Here is a 21,386-nt window from a genome sequence, read left to right on the forward strand (position 1 = left end):
CCCCGGGTCAATGTCAATTCATTTCTGTCATTTTTCTTGAAAAATCCTTCAGCATTTGAGTTCCGTTGAACTGTTATTTTCTACTAGTCTCAAAGTCTTCTTATGCAATCCTTTATATCTTCCATTTGATGTTGTTGTTGGGTGTCATCAAGTTGATTTTGACTCACAGCAACTCCATTTTGACTCACAGAGTAGAACTACCGCATAGGGTTTCCTAGGTTTTAATCTTTACTGGAGCAGATCACTGTGTCTTCCTCCCTTGGAGCTGCTGAATGGGTTCCAATCACCAAGCTTCCAATTAACATCTGAACTCTGAACAACTGTGCCACCAGAGCTCCTTACAGCTGCCATTGTCATTTGCCAAATTGCTCCATTCTGGCCAAGGAGAGCATCAGGGACCCTCTGAGAGGCTAGAAAAGGACTGTGTGAAAAAGAAAGGCATCTCCTGCTGCCCTCTGTAAAGTTCACTGGGAATCTAATCCAATCCACACTGACTCCATAAATTGAAGATGAATTAAAGAGTGCCTCTTTGTCCCTGACTCATTCTCCCCTTCCTCCTCTCACTCCTCTTAACTTACCCTTCAGCTTGCTGGGGTATTGACAGGGATTTTGGAGGAGTGGAAGGTCTTTAGCCCTTTGAGATGAGCTGTGATAGATTAAAATTGATTGAGTGATTTATAGTATAAAGCTCCTTTCATTACCCTCTGTGCTTTATAGAATTATAAATTCTCTATTATAAATGATACATAATATGTGAATATATATATATATTATTATTATTATTATTTGTGTACCACCTAGCCCTAAGAAGCTCAGTTTTATTTATTTGATTTTATTTTTTTTAGAGTTTTCATAACTAGAGAGATGCTGCAACTTTGTGCAAAACTTAAGTAGAGGAGATTGAAACTTGGAAGCTTTTTCTACCAATAAAGCTATGCTCTTGTTTGGGTGTTAGGACACTTGGTGTTCATCCAATGTGGGGCAGAGGGAAAACAGTATGGGTAATTACATTTTATATTGGGACAATAATTCTAGATTTTCATGATTAAAGACAAAGTCTGCAGGCCAGAATTTTCTCAACTGTAGTTACTATGTAGCAATGAGGAAAACATAAAAAAACGATCCACTTCTTCCACCAGCTTTGAATTATGCAATTTTTGATGATTTGCTTTTAATGTGGAAGAATTCATGTTATTTCAAATGCTTTGAATTGAGTGTGATGTTACTAATATTTTATGTCACACTATTTCAAATAAATATAATTTAAATATCACATAAAATATGGCAGTATTGTATTTCTAATCTTGAAAGTATTATTCCAACAATTTAGTTTTATAGAATTACATCTATTGTTCATGGAAGGAGTGTGGATGGTGCAGGAGTTAAAGTGGCTGGCTGCTTACCAAAAGGTTGGCAGTTCGAACTCACCAGTTGTTCTGTGGGAGAGTGAGGTGGCAGTCTGCTTCCACAAGGATTATGGCCTTGGAAACTCTATAGGGCACATATATTGTGTCCTTACAGGGTTGCTATGAGTTGGAATCAATAGAAATGGTTTTCAATTGTGTTATTCATGAAAATTAAGATATCACCCTATTCCTAAAATTCCTAGTTAAACAGTGCCTCAAATGACCCTCAAATTTCTGATTACACATTTTGCTGAGTCCCTAGACTATATTTATAATATTTAACGTAAAGCTAAATAAAGAATTAATATGTGCCTTTTAACTTATGAAAGTTCACCCTCCTCTTTAAGTCCCAAGGTAGTCTACTCAACATGAAGAGTGGAAACGACTTAGTCTTCAGTGAACTTCTTATAAAAGTCATATAGAAGCTTCCAGCAAAACTGTTCTTTTCCTCAACATCTTTCTAGATCAAAAGCACTGCCCTGTTCATAAATTTTGGATAAAAAATATTTTTTGCTACCATAACTGCTAACATATTATCTGATGTAAATAGTCATCATTATAACAAGTCCAAATGTGAGTTATTTCATTCCTTTTAAATAACCTTGAGTCATATGTCAGCTTAATGTCTCAGGGATGAGTATCCACATGTCCATGTGTTTCCATTCCCTAAATTCCATATATTACATTTAGCTCTCTGTTTTTGTTTTTGTTTTTTCCTCCCCCTTTGTCTTCTGGATGTTTGTGTTTAATTTTAGGATTAGCCAGAAGCCCTTGAAATGTTTATCAACTTCCAAGAGACATTTAGTGGAAAAGAGAGCCCCTAGGTTTTATAACAGTAATTGTATTTAACGTGTAAGATGTTGTTGTTATGTGCTGTCAAGTTGGCCCCAACTCATAGCGACCTCTCCTTAGGTTTCTGAGGCAGTATCACTATGGAAGTAGATTGCCCAGCCTTCCTTCCGAGGAGTGGCTGGTGGGTTTGAACCTCCAGCCTGCTGGTTAGCAGTCAAGTGCCTTAGGCACTATGCTACCAGAGTAGGTAAGCCTTATTGAACAGCACCAGTAAACAATCTGAAAGAAGAAATGGCGACATTTTTACCTTTCTAAATATCAGTGTTTCTCAAGCCAAGCTACACAGAATCACTTTGGTAGCTTTTCAAAAGCCCTGATGCTTGGGCAGTGCTTCTCAGACTTCAGTGTGCACCCAAATCACCTGCTGATCTTGTTAAAATGCAGACTGTGATTCAGCAGGTCTGAGGTGGGGCCCGAGACTCTGCATGCTCAACAAGCTTCCAGGTGCTGCTGATGCAGTTGGTTCAGGGACCACACCAGAGATCCATTGAAAGAGAGGAGCTGGGACTGGAGCCCAAACACTGGTAGTTGATTTAGTTGGTTGACAGGTCCCAGGAGGTCTTCATGTGCAGCCAGTTTGAAGACCACTACTTTACACAACAATGTTTATTGAAAAATGCTTTTCAAACAAGTTTTTGCCAAAAAAGGAATCCCAGGAAGAGGAATGTCCCTTGGAAATAGAAACTCTTTAATTTGCGGATTCTAATTTGCTCCCAGGAGCTCTGGTAGCACAGTGCCTAAGGCACTTACTTGACTGCAGTTCAAACCCACCAGCCACTCCTCGGAAGGGAGATTGGGCAATGTATTTCTGTAGTGATACCACCTCAGAAACCCAAGGAGGGGTCGCTATGAGTTGGGTCCGACTCGGTGGCAAATAACAACAACAACAATTTGTTCCTGACAAGTTGGAAAGTGACTATCTAGTAATGTAAGGATCCAGGATACACTGATTTGATTAAATGATACATTTTGTGGCACAAATGTTTGAGGATATTATGTATAAGGTAGTCTTACAATGGGCGTAGAAATGCCATTAAGTGAGCCCACTCTAGCTGTCATTGCCTCTCTTACAGTCTTGAAACCATGTTCAAATATAGCTTTTCCCTCTTGACTGTATTTATAATTCTTACTCCCTTTGTAGGACTTCCCTATGTGTTTCCCCGGCATTAAAATGAAAGCAACTCTGGTCCTCAACGGATGATTGAGCAGGTAGATGGGGCTTGTTTTAATGTGTGCTTCAACTCTGGCAAGACCTCAAATGTTTGCAGCCAAAGAAGGGAAGAAAACCTTCTGGCTAGGAATTAATGAAAACCTAAAACGTGTGAAATTTCAGCCTCATGTCAAGTATATAGATTAGTTTTTAACCCTTTAAAGTCTCAAAAATATAGGGTGCTAGGTGGAAAACAACAAAAAATCTTTCAGACCTATATATACAACCTAAACTATGAAATGCAGCCTTGGAAACCCAAGGAGGGGTTGCTGTGAGTTGGGTCTGACTCCTTGGCACATAAAAACAACAACAAACTATGAAAGGACTAGATAATTTCAAATAAAATATGTTAGAGATTTTAACTCAGTGGTTCTCCACAGGGGGCAATTTTGCTCCCCTACCCCTCAAAGGACAGAACTCTGGTGGTGCAGCGGTCAGGGCATTAGGCTGTTAACCAAAAGTTGTCGATTTGAGACCTCCAGCCATTCCATGGAAAACAGATGAGTCAGTTTGCTTCCATAAAGATTTGCCGTTGAGTCGGCTCTGACTCAGAGCGACCCAATGTACAACAGAACAAAACCCTGCCTGGTCCTGTGCCAGCCTCGCAATCTGTGTGATTTACAGCCTTGGAAACCCTATGGAGCAGCTCACACTCCATAGGATCACTATGATTTGGGATGGACCAATGGCAGGGGGTACCCCCAAAGGACATTTGGCAATGTGTGGAGCTATGCTACCACATCTACTGGGCAGAGGCCAGGGCTGCTATTAAATATCCTGCAATACACACAACCCACCTCCCATCCCCCACAGACCTAGAAACACTCTATTATATGTATTATAAAAATAGTGTCAGATTCTATAAATTTATGACTCTTGAGAAATAGGATAGTGGCAGAAATCTTGAAGAAGTGCACCTGGAGATTCAGGATAAGAATGTTGCTCTGGTACTTATACTGTGTGATGCTAGTTAAGTTGTACAGCTGCTCACAGTCTCAGTAACATAACTTTAAAATAGGAGTGGTGGTGATAACAATACCAAACCCAATCTCCTGGTAGGAGGAGTGAGGCTCAAACATAATGTCTATGGAAGTATTTTGAGCAACAATAAGCACTAAAGTAATGTTTTTGCATTTTAGAAATATGACATAAAGGTAAATCTGTAGAATTTAACCCTTTAATATAAAGTAAGAGTTTTCTAATTTAGTGTACTTGAAGGGTACCCACTTCTGTGTCTTTCTTATTGATGTGAGTTGGGTGGTCAAACAGGTTTTAAGTGTCAGCCATTGTTAGTGGCCATTTTATTGACTGTGAGGAAGAGATTTCCATTCAGGAGCACATCAAGTGATTTAGAATTCAATAATAGTAGAATAAGATCCTTTTTTCCTCAGCACTGTCCTGGGTGCAAAGGTAGAGAACCGTACACAGAACTGCTTATCAGTTTTTAATTTCCCAGGAAGCCTGACTCTGACCTGAAAAGCCCCTTCCTGAACCATGCTCAGGGTTCTAAGAGCCCTGGTGACACAACTAGCCACCCACTCAAACCAGAGAGCAGATCTCTAACAATCCTAGTCAACTCAGCCTTCCAGGAGGCCTGGAACTGTGGGCTAAAATTAATACCTCCTGTTCAAGTCACCTTTCACCTCCCCTCCCTTATCCCCACCACTGCATTGTGTCGAGACAGCAATCAGAGGCTTTATAAAGAACATTTGTCAGTGCCTGGATGATAGCTCTGGGCTGACTCTTCTTTTATTTCCCCCTCCTGTTCCTTAGCCTTTCTATTTTCAGGTTCAAAGAAAGAAGTTGCTTTTGAGTTCTATCTCCCAGAATTACGTGGTGTAAGATTCCAATTGCTATAGAACTATTTTCATTTTGGATCTTTCCTGATGCACGAAGAGCCAATGCTACATGTCCTGTGCCCAGCTGGTTTCTAAATACTTCATGGTGGGATGTTTCAGTGGAACCACTCAAAATCCTATAAATGCCCATGAGCTGATTCTGAAGTTGACCCATTTGTCCTGATGTACAGTGACTTGTTGAGTAGAACCAGTATTCTGAGAGCTTGTCCTCAGTATGAGGTAATTTAAGGTGAAGATTCTGCAGGCTAATCCATATTTCTTTACTGTTTAAACATTAGCAATAGACAGATGTTGTTGTTGTTGTTATGTGTCATCGAGTCAGACCCGACTCATAGCAACCTCTCCTTGGGTTTCCAAGGTGATATCATTACGGAAGTAGATTGCCCAACCTTCCTTCTGAGGAGTGGTTGGTGGGTTTGAACCACCAGCCTTCTGGTTAGCAGTCAAGTGCCTTAGGCACTACGCTACCAGAGCTCCTAATAGAAAGATAACTTGACTGAATTCCTCTTGATTGCGTCTATATTTAGCGTTATCAATAAAATAGAATGGCGTAGAAAAAGGAGAATATATCACTTTTGAAGAACCTGTCAAGATTGTGTGGCCAGGTTGCTTTGTTTTTGATGGTCAGCTACTATGGATATTTTGATACTATGATCTAAAATAAACATTGCCAAGTTGCTCTAACAATGCTTTAAATTTACATAAATGGGTCATTTCAATAGTACAAGGAAGCAGGCGGGAGAGAAAATAGAGTATCTAAGAATGTGAAAGCCGGATCCTGGGAAGTCTTAGCAGAGTGAAATGTGAAACACTAATGCTGAGGTCTGTCTAGCACTTCACACCATTTTCCAACAAAGAAAGCTGGTGGCTTCTTAAATACTCAGTATTCTTTCAACTGCCCCTTGTAAGCACACCACCATTGGGGTGAGGAGGACAGCTTGGACTCATTTGTAATTTTAAAACTTTTCTTTTTGAAAAGGGGATTTTTGAATTCATATCTTGCAATAACCACATTTGGGTGGCTATTGGAACTGACTTTTGAAATATGACACTTTCTTAAAGGAAGGAATATACCTAAGATGACACAGAAACAAAGATAGTCATTTATCTCTATGCATTTTTTAAAACATCTCCCAATTTGCTTGGGGAGGAATAGTGGAAATTGTACCCAGCTGGGAACAGGAGAATCTAGTCCAGGCTCTGTCTCACACATATTGTTTGACTTTAGAAAGGACAGAAAAATCTCTCTTGGTCCTTTTTGTTTTATTTTTTTCATTTGAAAAGGAAAACTCTACTCAACTTGCAAACTACTTACAGGACTTAAAATGAATTAGTCTTTGAAAGGACTATGTGACATTTAAGAGCACTATCCAAATGTTTGGCAATCATATTGAGTCTTGAAGCTATCTGGAAGCTGAGATGGTAGATAATTTGCTTCAATACTTTGGGGGCCTTGTGCTCTGTTGTGGATACTTCACAATTCTTAAAGCAGAGGTAAGGAAACTGTAGCTGTTGTTGTTGTTGTTGTTTGCCATCGAGTCGGCCCCGACTCATAGCGACCCCTCCTTGGGTTTCCGAGGCAGTATCACTACGGAAGTAGGAATGCCCAACCTTCCTTCCGAGGAGTGGCTGGTGGGTTTGAACCGCCAGCCTTCTGGTTAGCAGTCAAGTGCCTTAGCCACTATGCTACCAGAGCTCCCAGCTGTTAGGGGGAGGAAAAAAAAAAAAAAAAAAACCCAAGAACTAGGCAGTTTTGATTGAGTTTTAAAAGAAATTAATGCTGAGTTAGGCCGCAAGCACAATCAAAGCCTTCAAGTCATTAAGAATCTTGGGCCACAAATAGGTAATTTACTTGGTGCATTTTTCTCAAGTCTGATAATAGCTAAATAGTTCTTAAGCTTCTGGAAATATGCTCTTGGCTTCCTTGTCACTGTACCCATCTCACTATAAAGAAAATGGAAGGAAAATGGTGACAAAACTGAGGAATTTGAATATAGGGAACAGAGAATTAGATGCAACATCCTGCTCACATTAGCAAAAAAGTTAATTTTCTGTATCCATTAGGAGGCAATGGAATTGTGGACCAACGATGTCTGCTAAAATGTTATCCTTCTATTCCTGGAACTCAATTATCAAGGCCCAGGACTCTTTTCCTGGGAGAAGAGAGAGATAAATGGGAAAGCTAAGGGATTATTTGAATGATCTCCTTTAAAGAAGGCAACCTTTCCTCCCATTGCCCTTGATTCAGCCATCTGGCTCTGGGAGTTAGTTGGCAAATGCTCCTTGACTATAAAATTTAAACAGATGATTAACCCCTCTCCCTCCTATGCCAGGATGCTTGCTATTAAAATGCCTACTAGGACCCATTTCTGAATATCAATTCAGGCTTAGCATACATGAGAGAAAAGATGAGAAAAGTCAACCAAATGAGTGAAATTCCACCTTTCCTTTCTCTCTTGTTGGTGACTTGATGTTCATCAACTCAAGTTTAGTGAGCTTCCTTTCACAGTCTCTCCACCATCTCCGTCTAACTGTGCCTTCAACCGTACCCTACTAAATGTCTCCATGAAGCCCAGAACTCAATTGATTTTCCTGTGATTATTCACAATAGCTCATGATACAGAAGGTGCCCCTTCCTTTCATTGTTCATCATTCTTCATGCCCTGGAAAGCCCCAATATTTTCCTTTGGTATGAGCCAGTCAGGTGACATTGGTCAGGTTGACAAAAATTATTTGTGCATAGTTAGTACGTCTCCAGAAGCTCCCTACACTGAATTATGTCCTAATGAAATTACTTCTCATAATAAATAAAATCATGAACAGGTGCTTAATATTCAATGTTACATGATTTTGTGGAAGTCATGTGAAAAAATATCCATTTAAAAGTGAATGGGAGAGTGAACAAGAGTACAGTCATTGGCAGTAAAACATGTACCTGTGGGATAATGCTCATTCACTGGCCAGTTGTCCACCTGGAGGGTAGCATTGCCGCCATTCCTGGTGAAGCGCACCACGTGGTATTTACCATCATTTACTGGGGTTCGCTCCTCTTTGATTGAGATGTCAACTGTGCCAATATTGAAGACAACTCCAATTTTCCCCTGTTCCTATAATAAAGAAACACAGAAGGCATGGTTATCACCAATAACAAAGTTTTCTCCCTTTAAAGTTGGTCCTCCAACTAGAAATAAACCTCTAGGTGCCCAGAGAGAGCTGTCGGCATGAAGTTAATAAAAGTGGCCTACATTTTTCCGAGAGCTTTTATCCTGAACATAAAAACCAATGGTACAAAGCCACCTAAATTGCTCTCACAGGCTGCACTACACAGGTTACATCATTTGCTTGCCCTCAACAGATATCAAGGCTAGGACCACAGAACTACCTAACAACTGGGCAGGGACACTGCAAAGTTATTTTCTGCAAGAGGAATTATGCCTGATTTTCAGTAGACATTGGACCCTAGATTTTCTCATGAGTCAGATTAGGATTAAAGAGGAGCTGTGGATTTACCTACACATTTGGGGCCTATCAAGGCCAAGAACAGTTAATAGCTAGGAATGTATGGTTATAGAATTATTAGGATCTAAGGGACAGGAACTAGTATTCTAAACCAACTCTTGGTGATGCTTTCTGCAGGTACAAACCACACAGAAGAGGCATTTCGAGTGGAAGCCACTGATACTGAGCTGGAGTTTTCAGAGTCAGGTTTCTGTTACTCTTCCCATATTTACTCCTAAGACTAATCCAAAGAAGCGTTCAGTGTTCACTGCTGCAGCCTGTGTTACACAGCAGAAGAGAACCTCTGTACCTTCGAAAGATTTGTGGGAAGTCGAAACACAGTGAATCCCAGAGGAGTACTTATGTCAATGAAGACAATGATGATGATGACGATGACGACAGTAGGGGTAAAGGTGAAGGTGGTGATAGCATCCATCTCCTGGGAATCACTCGGAAGCACTCAAGCACAAATAATAATCCTATTAACGCTATCGCTGCTCTCCTTATCTAGTAACTTATTACCACTAAGACTCAAAATTAATATTCACAGTGAGATATAAAATGAAATTAGTATTACTGATCAGACATAATCATCCTCTCTTAAGCTCTAGAAAGGTGTCATTGTATTGCAGGGTATTAGGAGGAATGGACAGGGGGAAATAGGAGACTTCTTTCGGAATTTCTTGAATTGTCTGACTTATTGGCTAAACAATAGAGTAGGAATTTGAGGATAATAACATTTAGTTGTAATTCTGATATTCTGTAAGACTGAGTCACAATATTTGTTCACATGGCCTCTGTTATCCATTTCCATATAAGAAGGAAGAGAAGGACAAGAACCATAAGGAGGAAGAAAAAAAGAGAAATCCAGAATCAAAATCAATGAATATATAGGAAAGATTTTTTCTGAATCTCAGTTTTAGTCATTTGTTTCATTCATTCCTTCCTTTGCCTTCAATATACAGATATTTATTAAGCACCTACTATGACTAAAGTCCCATCACCCATCTGTCAGTTTTTTTACTGTGGTGGCTTGTGCATTGCTCTGATGCTGAAAGCTATGCCACTAGTATTTCAAGAACCAGCAGAGTCACCCACAGTGGACAAGTTTCAGCTTCCCCACTATGACAGACTAAGAAGAAAGACTTGGTGATAGCCATCCACAAATTAGCCAATGAAATTCTCACACAGCACATTGTTCAACTGGCTTACTTTGGAGACATTACCAGGAGGGATCCATCACTGATGAAGGACTGTTTAGGGAAGCAGAGGGCCAGTAAGGGCACAGGAGCCCCTCACTGAGCTGGACTGGCACAGCAGCCACAACAATGACTCAAACATGCCAGAGACTGTGAGTATGACACGAGACCAGATTTGCTATGTTGTCCTTAAGATCACCATAATTGGAGCCCATCTATCTGTCTGTCTATTTATCTATGATTAATATCAACAAATTAAGATTTATGGTGAGATTTAAGCACTGATTTCCATATAGTTTGGTACACTTATTTTTACAAAAGGTAGGCTTTCTTCAACTTGACAATGATCCTGTGGTATGTGAGTTCATCGTTTGTTCACTGGAAGAATAGACCCGTACTCTTTGCTTAGAAGGGAGTTGTCAGCATCTGGGAGTGCTGAGATACAATTAGAGTTGCCACTTCCACATTCTGTTCTCTGAGAATGTGAGTCAGAGCTCACCTAAATAGTGGCTAAACAAACTCAAGGTTATTTAAATCTGCTTTTTGTGACCATTATATTATCAGTTTTTTTGTTTTTGTTTTTGTTTTTGTCTTCTTTTCTCTAAACCTCCAACACTAAACAAAATACCTAGCATTAAAATAAGGTGTATGGATTGGTGGGACTGTAAAATGCAAAACCATTGTGGAAAGTGGTATGGTGTAGCCTTAAAAAACTGAAAATAGAAATATCATTTGAACCATTAATTCCATTACCAGGAATATATCCTAAAGAGGTGAGAGACAGGACACGAACAGACATATGCACACCCATGTTCATCACAGCATAATTCACTATAGCAAAGAGATGGAAACAACCTAAATGCCCATCAACAGATGAATGGATAACCAAATTATGGCATGTTCACACAATGGAATATTATACTACATTAAAGAATAATGACGAATATGCCAATCATCGCACGACGTGGATGAATCTGGAGGACATTAAGCTGAGTGAAATAAGTCAATCACAGAAGGACAAATATTGTATGAGCCTATTACAGTAAAAAGTCAAGGTAGGGTTTGCTTAGGGAAGGGAACTCATTTTGTAGGTTACCAGGGATGGGAGGGAAGGGAAGGGAAAATTTCGGACTAGTTGGGGGCCACACACTGAGTTGGGTAAGGGGAGGGACAGGATGGAAAGTGTCTGTGACCAGCATGATAACATTGGGGAAAGGGAGAACGCCGAAATGTGCACATAATATACAGACGACAGAGGCTAATACCAGTATATGCACAATATTGCATTACCACTAACAGCAAACACCAGGCTACAGATTAATGTGTAGACAACTGAGAATATTAGATGGGGGTTGGCAAACAGGAATGTACACTAGACCAATGATAGATTCAGCTGAGAATAAACTTGCATAGATACTAGTGATACAAAATAACCACAATCATTACAGAAGCAACAGAAGACAGTTGGAGTAATCCCTCAGAGAAAGCCCAACACCTTGGAAGAGAGACTCATTGGGCCTGCCAACTCAGGGCCATGGTATTGGGGGACACCAGGCTCAACTGACACAACATAATACCTAAAAATATTGTTCCATAACCTACTTTGGTGAGTAGCAACTGGAGTCTTAAAAGCTTTCACGTGGCCATCTAAGATGCAGCTAATGATCTCCTTTCATCTGAAGTGAAGAAAAGTGGAGAAAATCAAGGGCATTTGGAAACAATTAGTCCAAGGATATGATAGGCCTCAAGACCAGAAGAACTAGATGGTACCTTGATACCAATACCAACCACTCGGGAAAGGATCAAAGCTGGAGATCCTGGATAGAGTGAGAAGAAAAATGTGGAACAAAATTCAAAAACACAATAATGACCAGAATTACTGGTTGGATGGAGTCTGGTGGGACCCCCAAGTCTATGGCCTTGGGATACACTTCAGGCCTGGGATAGGACTCACTCCCAACGACTGGCTCTCAGCTCAACAGGAGAAAGACTTACATGCAGAACACCCAACCCTTGGAGCAATCGGCCAGGGGACACCAGCTGGGAAAACTGGACAGACAGGAGTGCATAACCAAGAAGGGCACAGAGATAGGGGTGGTCACAGGGAAGAAGGGAGAGCAGGAGAGTGGGTTAGGGTTGGGGATGATAATCGGGGAGTGAAACCAAATGTACATGAACCGTTCAATGTAAAACAAATTTTCACCCAAAGTACAAATAAAGAAAATTAGTTGCATGGATAAAAAAAAAAAAACCAACTCAGTAACAGGTTCTTTTTGCATTTTTCATGCCCATAATTACTATTATTCTGATTCATTTACTTTTTCTCCTTTATTCTCAGGGAATTCAGGAATGGCATGACTTACTAAAAGAATTAGCATTCATTTCTAAAGATGTGTACATGTGTGTGTTTGGGGGGGTACCTAATCACCCTCAATCTAAATAATCAAGGCTGTGATATCCTGAAGCCTTACCTGTTTAACAGAATGGAAGGAATGGAAGAGTTTAGAAATCATGATGCAGGCACCACCTACAGCTGTGGGCAGTTTACTGCCCCTTGGGTCTTCCATGAGAAACCACTATATCAATCCCAAAGCCATAGAATAAACTGTTGGGGATTCAATTCATTTCTGAGTCACTAATTAATCATGAAGGCAGAAAAGTTTTAGGGGGAGAGAAGAGAACTGTCTCCGGCAGGTTTTCTGCTACAGCAATGTTAAAGTGTTGTTGGGGTTTAGTGAGTTGGATGAATAGTGAGATATATTCTTGAGCAGATTTTCTGCAAGATCCATAATAGATTCAGGAAAAGAAAAGATTTAATCTCTGTCAGAATAAATATTTGGTCGTTATCTTAGGCGCCACACATTTGGCATTGCAAGCACTGCTACAAAGAACCCGTGTGAACCCTGCTAGCATTCTGCCAACATCAGTAGCGATCCTTCCCTAGGTGCTTCATTTTTGGTTTCCCTGCAGTGGTATATGTGGCTGGGATGGACCTCAGATGTGGTCTCACCACTCGCAGTAATAAGATTCCATTACTGCAACCTCCCTGTCGTTTCTCATGGGACCCCAGTGGAGTTATAAATTGTGGCTAACTGATTTCTTTCAGTTCATTATAAGTCACGGAAGCTTTTTGGTGACTGCTCATATCATTGCCCAGGTTAGAATCTATCATGCTCAGATGCCAAGAAAATAAACTCTGCTAGTTCTTGTGTCCTAAGGAGTCCTGGTGCTGTAGTGGTTAAGGGCTCAGCTGCTAACCGAAAGGTTCTAACCCACCAGCCACTCCATGGGAGAAAGATGTGGCAGTTTGCTTCTGTAAAATGACAGCCTTGGAAACCCTATAGGGCATTTTTACCCTGCCCTCTAGGGTCACTATGGGTCAGAGTCCACTTGACAGCAGTGGGGTTTTTTGGTGGGTTCCTGTGTACAGAGAAGATAAAATGTGAAGGATAAAGCAGGAGCTTTGCAGTTAGCCCTGACTGACCTTGGGCTAGTTACTTAACTTTCTGAACTCATTTCTTGATGTTTATTATGGGGACAGAATACCAGCTTTACAGACTTCACAGGCCTGTTTTTAGGATAAAATGATAAGATTAATATGACAGCACCTCATAAATAATAAAACATTATACAAATATAAAGGATAAATGAGGTCAGGAGAAGGAGCCATCCAATCATTAGACAATATACAATGTGCTGTGATTATTGGAAAAGTTAATTGGCTCAATGGAATAAATATGGATTTTAGCATCACATGGTCCAAATAATACCTCTGGCTCTTAAAACTGTATGACCTTGATAGGATCTTTAACTTCTGCTTTCTCTTCAATACAGGGATGGGTGGAGGGAAATAAGTTGCCATGGAGTTCACTCCAAGTCATGGTGACATCGTGCATGTCACAGTAGAATTGAGCTCCGGTTCTGGGTTAATTTTGAGGAGTAGATTACCAGGGCTTCTTTTTTCTGAGGTGGCGCTGGATAGAATTGAACCTCGAGCTGTGAGTTAGTAGCTTATCACATTAACTGTCGCTGGGTAGGGTACAAGGTCGAACACCAGGCTGCTGACTGAGAAGCTGGAGATTCACAACCACCCAGAGGCCCTCAGAAGAAAGCCCTGGCAGTATACTTCCAAAAACTCAACCACTGGAACCCTATGGAGCACAGTCGGCTCTGTCCCACGGGGTCCTCATGAGCCAGCGTTGACTGCACAGCCACTGGGTGGAAGGATGTGGAGGGGAATTATAGGAGAACAAAGATGGTGAAAGCTCTTAGCAGAGGGCTGTGTGGCCTTTGGACCTCAAGTAATGTCAGTCTTCTTTTCCATTTCTTGCCTCTTCTGAGTGTAATTAAAAGCTGTGTCATGAGCAAAGGATAGGTTGGCTTGAGGGACATTCTCCTCAGGATATAGGGTGAAAATAAATTTAAATTTTAGCAAACAGAGCAATCTTTCAGAAAGTGTTTGCAGCATTGATATCCCAAATGTGTAGTTGTTCTCTCTCCACATTCCTTGGTGTCTTGTACAAGGTTTTCCAGGACAAGCAAGATGTAGGTGCAAAAACACCATGTCTATAAACAGCATAGGAGCTCTGGTAGCATAGTGGCTAAAGCACTTGACTGCTAACCAGAAGGCTGGCGGTTCAAACCCACCAGCCACTCCTTGGAAGGAAGGTTGGGCAATCCTACTTCCGTAGTGATACTGCCTCGGAAACCCAAGGAGGGGTCGCTATGAGTCAGGGCTGACCCGACGGCACATAACAACAACAAATAACAACATAAACAGCATGTCTATAAATATTAATAATGCCACACCCATTACTACTAAAGTTGCTACCAACAAAATCGCTTGAATCTATGTTGTTCCTTAAAAACAAAGACAAGTGGTAAATTGGAAGACATTGCCAAGGAATCCTCCAGTGCATTCAGGAAGAAACTGAACAGGAGAGAAAACATCTATCTTTAAACAGTCAGTAAGTCATTCTTCATCAAGAAGGACTGTTTATGAGCCACCTGGTTCCTCAAATAAGTGCAGCTCCAATTTTCTGATCCTCCACTAGATGCATTAGAGTTGTTGAGGCAGTGATCCAGGAGATGCTACCAGACTTTCAGAAGCAAAAACACACAGGGGCAAGAAAAAAAAAAAAATCCTGAAGAATCAAGCTCTCCCTGAAGGCGACCACTTCATTCATTCCAGAGTGCCTCCGGGAAAGGCAGAAGGCACCATCCGCTATTTCAGAAAATTGCAGCTGACAGAAACAGAACTGGGACTTTCAAATATATGTTGGGAGATGTGAAATGGAAGCAGTTCTCAGTATCTTCACTGCTGGGCTTCCTACCGAATGTTTCAGTTCCACAGTAGGCAATAACACAAGACAAACAACAGTCATATGATGCCTCCGGTGGCCCCAGACACTGCAAAGCCTTCCATACCCATTTCAAAGTCTGCTTTGCAGTAAGTACCATAATCACTCACACAGTTTATGAAATCTAGTTCTCTCCATTCTGGGCTCCTTCCCTTGTTATGGGTAGGACTATGAGACCACTTCTGACCAGTACATTTGGCATCTTTCCTCAGATATAAGAAGTTCTGGTGGTGCATGTTTAAAGCGTTCAGCTGCCAACCAAAAAGTTGGTGGTTCGAACCCACCAGCTGCTATGTGGGAGAAAGATGAAGCTGTCTATTTTTGTAAAGAGTTTTAGCCCTGGAAACCCTAAGGGGCAGTTCTACTCTGTCCTTTAGGGTCACTAAGAATTGGAATCAACTGGATGGCAGTGAGTTTGGTTTGGTTTGGTACTGAATTATGCATTTAATCAGTGGTATTAGACCCACCAGAGTTCTCTTTAACTCTCAACCACTGCACTCAGCAAATTCCTATCAGTGCTTGCTTTGCCAGACTGTCTTTGAGTGAGGATGACAATAAACCAGATTGCAATGGGCACACAGCATGAGTGAGCACAAAGCTTCGTTGAGTATCTGAGATTGCTTGTTACTGGACAATGACCCAGACCACCTTGATAGATAGAGTAGATATTCAGTAAATATTGCTAAACAGAATTAATTTTGTATCCTCACAATTAGTGTACAGATTTTATAGATTAAAAGGGGAGAAAAAGATTCAGAGAATTGGGAATTCACATAACCAATATGAAACTCTTTTTTTAAACTTTTTATTGTAGTTTTGGTAAAAGTTTGCAGAGCAAATTATTTTTCCAGTCAACAATTTATACACCTTTTGTTTTGTGCAATTAGATGTAATCCCCTCAATGTAACATCACTCTTCTCAATTCCTCCATGGGTTCCCCATTTCCATTTTACCTTCTTTCCTCTCCTTTCCTGCCTTCTGAGCTTTGTTGTTGGGAAAATGCTGCCCTTTTGATATTATATGGTTGATTGTACCAAGGAATACATTCCTCCTATGGCTGAAGGGTGGTCCCATCCTTCTTTACAGTCTTAGTCTAGAAGCTTCTCTGAAACCTGTCCACCATGGGTGACACTGCAGGGATTTGAAATACTGGTGGCATAGCTTCCGGCCTCATACCAACACACAGTCGACTACAGACATTGACAGATGAGTGGTAGAACACTTAATTGTGCTCAGGAGGAACCTGTATGTAGATCAAGAAGCTGTCATTCAAACAGAACAAGGGGATACTTCATGGCTTAAAATCAGGAAGGATGTGCGTCAGATATGTATTCTTTTACCATACTTATTCATTCTGTATGCTGACCAAATAATCTAAGAGCCTGATCTATGTGAAGAAGAACACAGCATCAAGATTGGAGGAAGACTCATTAACAATCCATGATATGCAGATGACACAACCTTGCTTGCTGAAGGTGAAGAAGACTTGAAGCACTCACTCACTGATGAAGATCAAAGACTACAGTCTTCAGTATGGATTATATTTCAACATAAAGAAAATGAAAATCCTCACAACCAGACCATAATAACATGCCAATAAGTAGAGAAAAGTTTGAAGGTGTCAGAGATTTCATTTTACTTAGATCCACAATCAACATCCATGGAAGCAGCAATCAAGGAATCAGATATCCTATTGCACTGGGTAAATCTGCTGCAAAGGACCTCTTTAAAGTGTTAAGAAGCAAAGATGTCACTTTGAAGGCCAAACTCACTGTTGTCAAGTCAATTCTGATTCATAGAGACCCCTCCTTGGGTTTCTGAGGTGGTAGCTCTACAGAAGTAAATTGCCCAATCTTCCTTCTGAGGAGTGGCTGGTGGGTTCGAACTGTGAGCCATATGGTTAGCAGTCAAATCCCTTAGGCACTGTGCCACCAGAGTTCCTGTTTGAATCTAATCCATAGTATTTTCAACAGCCTCATATGAATGTGAGAGCTGAACAATAAATTAGGAAGACTGAAGAAGAGTTGATGCCTTTGCATTGTGCTTTTGGTGAAAAATACTGAAAATAACATGGACTATGAGAAGAACGAACAAATCGGTACTGGAAGAAGTGCAGCTGGAATGTTCTTTAAAAGTGAGAATGGCCAGACTTCATCTCACTACTTTGGTCATGTCGTCAGGGGGGACCAGTCCCTGGAGAAGGATATCATGGTTGGTAAAGCAGAAAAACCAAAACAGGGAAGACCCTCAACAGGATGGGTTGACACAGTGGCTGAAATGATGAGCTGAAGCATAGCACGTATCATGGAGATGGTGCAGGACCTGGCAGTGTTTCGTTCTGTTGTATGTAGGATTTCTATGAGTCAAAGCCAACTTCATGGCACCTAACAACAACAGGTGCCATTATTCATTTTATAGGCCTATCTATTGTTTGGCAGAAATTTGATCCTCAGAGGCTAGTTCAGATCCAGGTTTGAAGAGTATCAAAAGACCACAGACTCAGGGGTTGTCTATCCAAGCAATAATCTGGTCTTTTTTATTATTTTGAATTTTGTTTTGCATTTTTGTCTCCCCCTATGTCCAGAGCCTTCTATTGTCATCCTGGTCAGAGCAGTCAGTAGTGGTAGCTGGACACCATCTAGTTCTTCTGGTTCAGGGTAATGGAGGCTGTAGTTCAAGTGATTCTTTTGTCCTTTGGACTGTTTCCTTGAAGCTTTTATTTTTATTTTTTTTTTTTCACTTTTCTTGCCTCCGGACAGAGAGTGACCAACAATTGCACCTTAGATGGATGTTTGCTAGCTTTTAAGACCCCAGTCACCACTCACCAAAGTAGGATATAGAACATTGTCTATGTGGACTATGTTATGCCAATTGACCTAGATGTCCTTCTAGACTGTGTTCCTAAGTCCCTAAGGCCAGTGACTTATTTCCTCAAGGTGTTTGGTTATGGCTAAGAAGTTTTCAGAACTTTGTCCCCTATTTGCTCTACAATATCCTTAGATATATTTGCAGCATGTACTAATGTTGCTATTGTTGTAAGGGGCCATTAAGTTGGTTTCAAACCATAGCAGCCACATATACAACATAAGGAAATACTGCTCAGTCCTATGCCATCCTCAGAATTATTGCCATCCTTCAGCCCATTATGGCAGCCACTGGGCCATTCCATCTTGTTGAGGGTCTTCCCTTTTTTGTGCTGACCATCTACTTTACCTACCATTATATCCTTCTCCAGGGATTCATCTCTTCTGACAACATGATGAAAGTAGGTGAGACAAAGTCTGGCCATTCTTGCTTGTAGGCAGCATTCTGGCTGTAATTCCTCCAAAATGGATGTGTTCATTCTTCTAGCAGTCCATGGAACATTCAATATACTTCACTAACACTACAATTCAAATGCATCAATTCTATGACCATCCTTATTCATTGTCCAGGTCTCACATTTTCAATATGAAGTTATTGAAAATACAGTGGCATGAGTCAGGTGCACCTTAATATTCAAAGTGATATCTTGTTCTTCAGCATTTTAAAAAGGTCTCTCTCTCTTGCTGCAGATTTCCCTAATGCAATACATTGATTTCTTGACTGCTCCTTCCATGGGCGTTGATTGTGGATCCAAGAAAATGAAATCCTTCACAACTTCATTTTTTTTTTCCCCCACTGATAATGATGTCGTTTACTGGCCCAGTTGTGAGGACTTGTGTTGTCTTTATGTTGAGTGTCATCCATACTCAAGGCTGTAGTCTTCATTCTTCATTAGCAAGTGCTGCAAGTCTCCTTCATATTTAGCAAGCAAGGTTGTGGCATCTGCATACCACAGATTGTTCATGAGTTTTCCTCCAATCCTGGTCCAGCATTCTGCTTCAGGTAGTTCAGTTTATCAGATTATTTGCTCAGCATACATATTAAATGAATATGATGAAAGGATACAACCCTCAGGCACACCCTTCCTGATTTTAAACCACACAGTACCCTCTTGTTATGTTCACATAACTGCCCCTTGGTCTATGGACAGGTTCCTCAATTTGATTCATAGTGACCCCCCCTTGGGTTTCCAAGAAGGTACCTCTGTGGAAGTAGATTGCCCAGTCTTCCTCCTGAGGAGTGACTGGTGGGTTTGAACCACCAGCCTTTTGGTTAGCAGTCAGATGCTTTAGGCACTATGTCACCAGAGCTCCTATGAGCTGGTAATGAGCTTCTCTATCGCCTCTTCTCACAAAAGTAGTTGATTTGATTCCTGTGTGTTCTATCAAGCGACGTCATGTGTTTAGTTGCCTTTTATATAGCTGCTCATAAGTATTGTTTATCACTATTATTGCAGGATTGTTTATGTAACACTGTTTATCTTTGTCATCTTTTGCTCTTGTGCACCTCCCAGTGTCTTCCTTTGCCATTGGTTATGATGTGCTCCCCTCCCCCTTATTGTGTATTGCGTTTCCCATCACCCAAGTTAATAAGTATCTACTCTCTAATTAATGAATTACCTTTTTGACCCCTTCCATTTTGGTAACCATCAAAGAATGTTTCTTCCTGTGTGAAATTCAAGACATTTTTAACATTAGGGTCCAGTATGTGTCTGGCTCTAAAATTAATGTTTTTTACCATGATATTTTTCAGACACACACAATATGTTTGTAATTGAGTTATTTACATAACATGGTATATATATGGCATTACTTACTTTATATCTTCCTAAGTGGCTTTGGGAGCTCTGGTGATGTAGTACTTAAAGCATTTGACTGCTAACAAGAACCCTCCGGCCAATCCTTGGAAGGAAGATTGGGCAATCTACTTCTGTAGAGATCCTGCCTCAGAAACCCAAGGAGGTTTGCTGAGTCAAATCAACTCAATGGCAGTGAGGTCTTTTTTGTTGTTGTTGTTTGTTTGGTTTTTTTTTAAGCTGCTTTATTACAAGTATTTCAAATGCAGAGATACTTAAGAGACTCTCAGCAAATATTTGCTAAATTAACAGATAAATGAATGAATGTATTAGAATATATGACTGTGATAGAAAAACTACATTAATAAATTTAGTATCATCAGACACTAAACAAGATTGCAGTGTTCCAGGATAAAATAGATAATTTCTCATATGTTGTTGTTGTTGCTAGGTGCCGTTGAGTCATTTCCAACTCATAGCAACCCCATGCAGAACAGAATGAAACACTGCCCGATCCCGCACCAGCTCCATGATCCTTGCTAGACTTAAGCCCATTGTCTCAGCCACCGCGTCAATCCATCTCATTAAAGGCCTTCCCCTCTTTTGTCGACCCTCCACCTTACCAAGCATAACATCCTTCTTCAGGGAATGGTCCCCTCTGACAACATGACCAAAGTAGGTGAGACGAAGTCTGGCCATCCTCGCTTCCAAGGAGCATCTCGGTTGAACTTCTTCCAGGACAGATCTGTTAGTTCTTTTGGCAGTCCATAGTACCTTCATCATTCTTCGCCAGCACCACAACTCAAAAGCATCAACTCTTCTTTAGTCTTCCTTATTCATTGTCCAGCTCTCACATGTGTACAAGGCGATTAGAAATATCATGGCCTGTGTCAGGCACACCTTAGTCCTCAAGGAGACATCCTTGCTCCTCAACACTTGAAAGAGTTCCTTTGTAGCTGACCTACCCAGTGCTACAAGTCATCTAATGTCCTGACTGCTGCTTCCATTGGCCTCGATTGTAGAACCAAGCAATATGAATTCTTTGAAAACCTCAATCTTTTCTCCATTTATTGTGATGTTGCTTATTTGTCCAGTTGTGAGGATTTTTGTCCTCTTTATATTGAGATGTAATCCATACTGCAGACTGTGTTCCTCAATCTTCATCAGTAAGTGCCTCAAGTCATCCTCACTTTCAGCAAGCAAAGTTGTATCATCAGCATATCTCAGGTGGTTAATGATTCTTCTCCAATCCTGATGCCACGTTTTTCCTCATATAGTCCAGCTTCTCAGATTATTTGCTCAGCATATAGATTGAATAAGTATGGGGAAAGGATACAACCCT

At 40.7% G+C, this 21,386-nt stretch overlaps 1 protein-coding gene across 1 annotated transcript in view; it reads right to left on the reverse strand.

Annotated features, from left to right (window-relative positions):
• Positions 1–21,386, reverse strand: part of NRXN3 (neurexin 3) — a 2,130,901-nt gene that overhangs the window by 244,396 nt on the left and 1,865,119 nt on the right. Inside the window, exon 17 of the mRNA XM_042781017.1 lies at positions 8,263–8,434. Within this exon, the coding sequence (XP_042636951.1) occupies positions 8,263–8,434 (172 nt within the window). The remainder of the gene's footprint in view (positions 1–8,262; positions 8,435–21,386) is intronic.

This window comes from Orycteropus afer, unplaced genomic scaffold (genome assembly GCF_000298275.1).
Source record: "Orycteropus afer afer isolate SDZICR_OR568_19922 unplaced genomic scaffold, OryAfe1.0 scaffold00079, whole genome shotgun sequence".
Taxonomy (NCBI): domain Eukaryota; kingdom Metazoa; phylum Chordata; class Mammalia; order Tubulidentata; family Orycteropodidae; genus Orycteropus; species Orycteropus afer.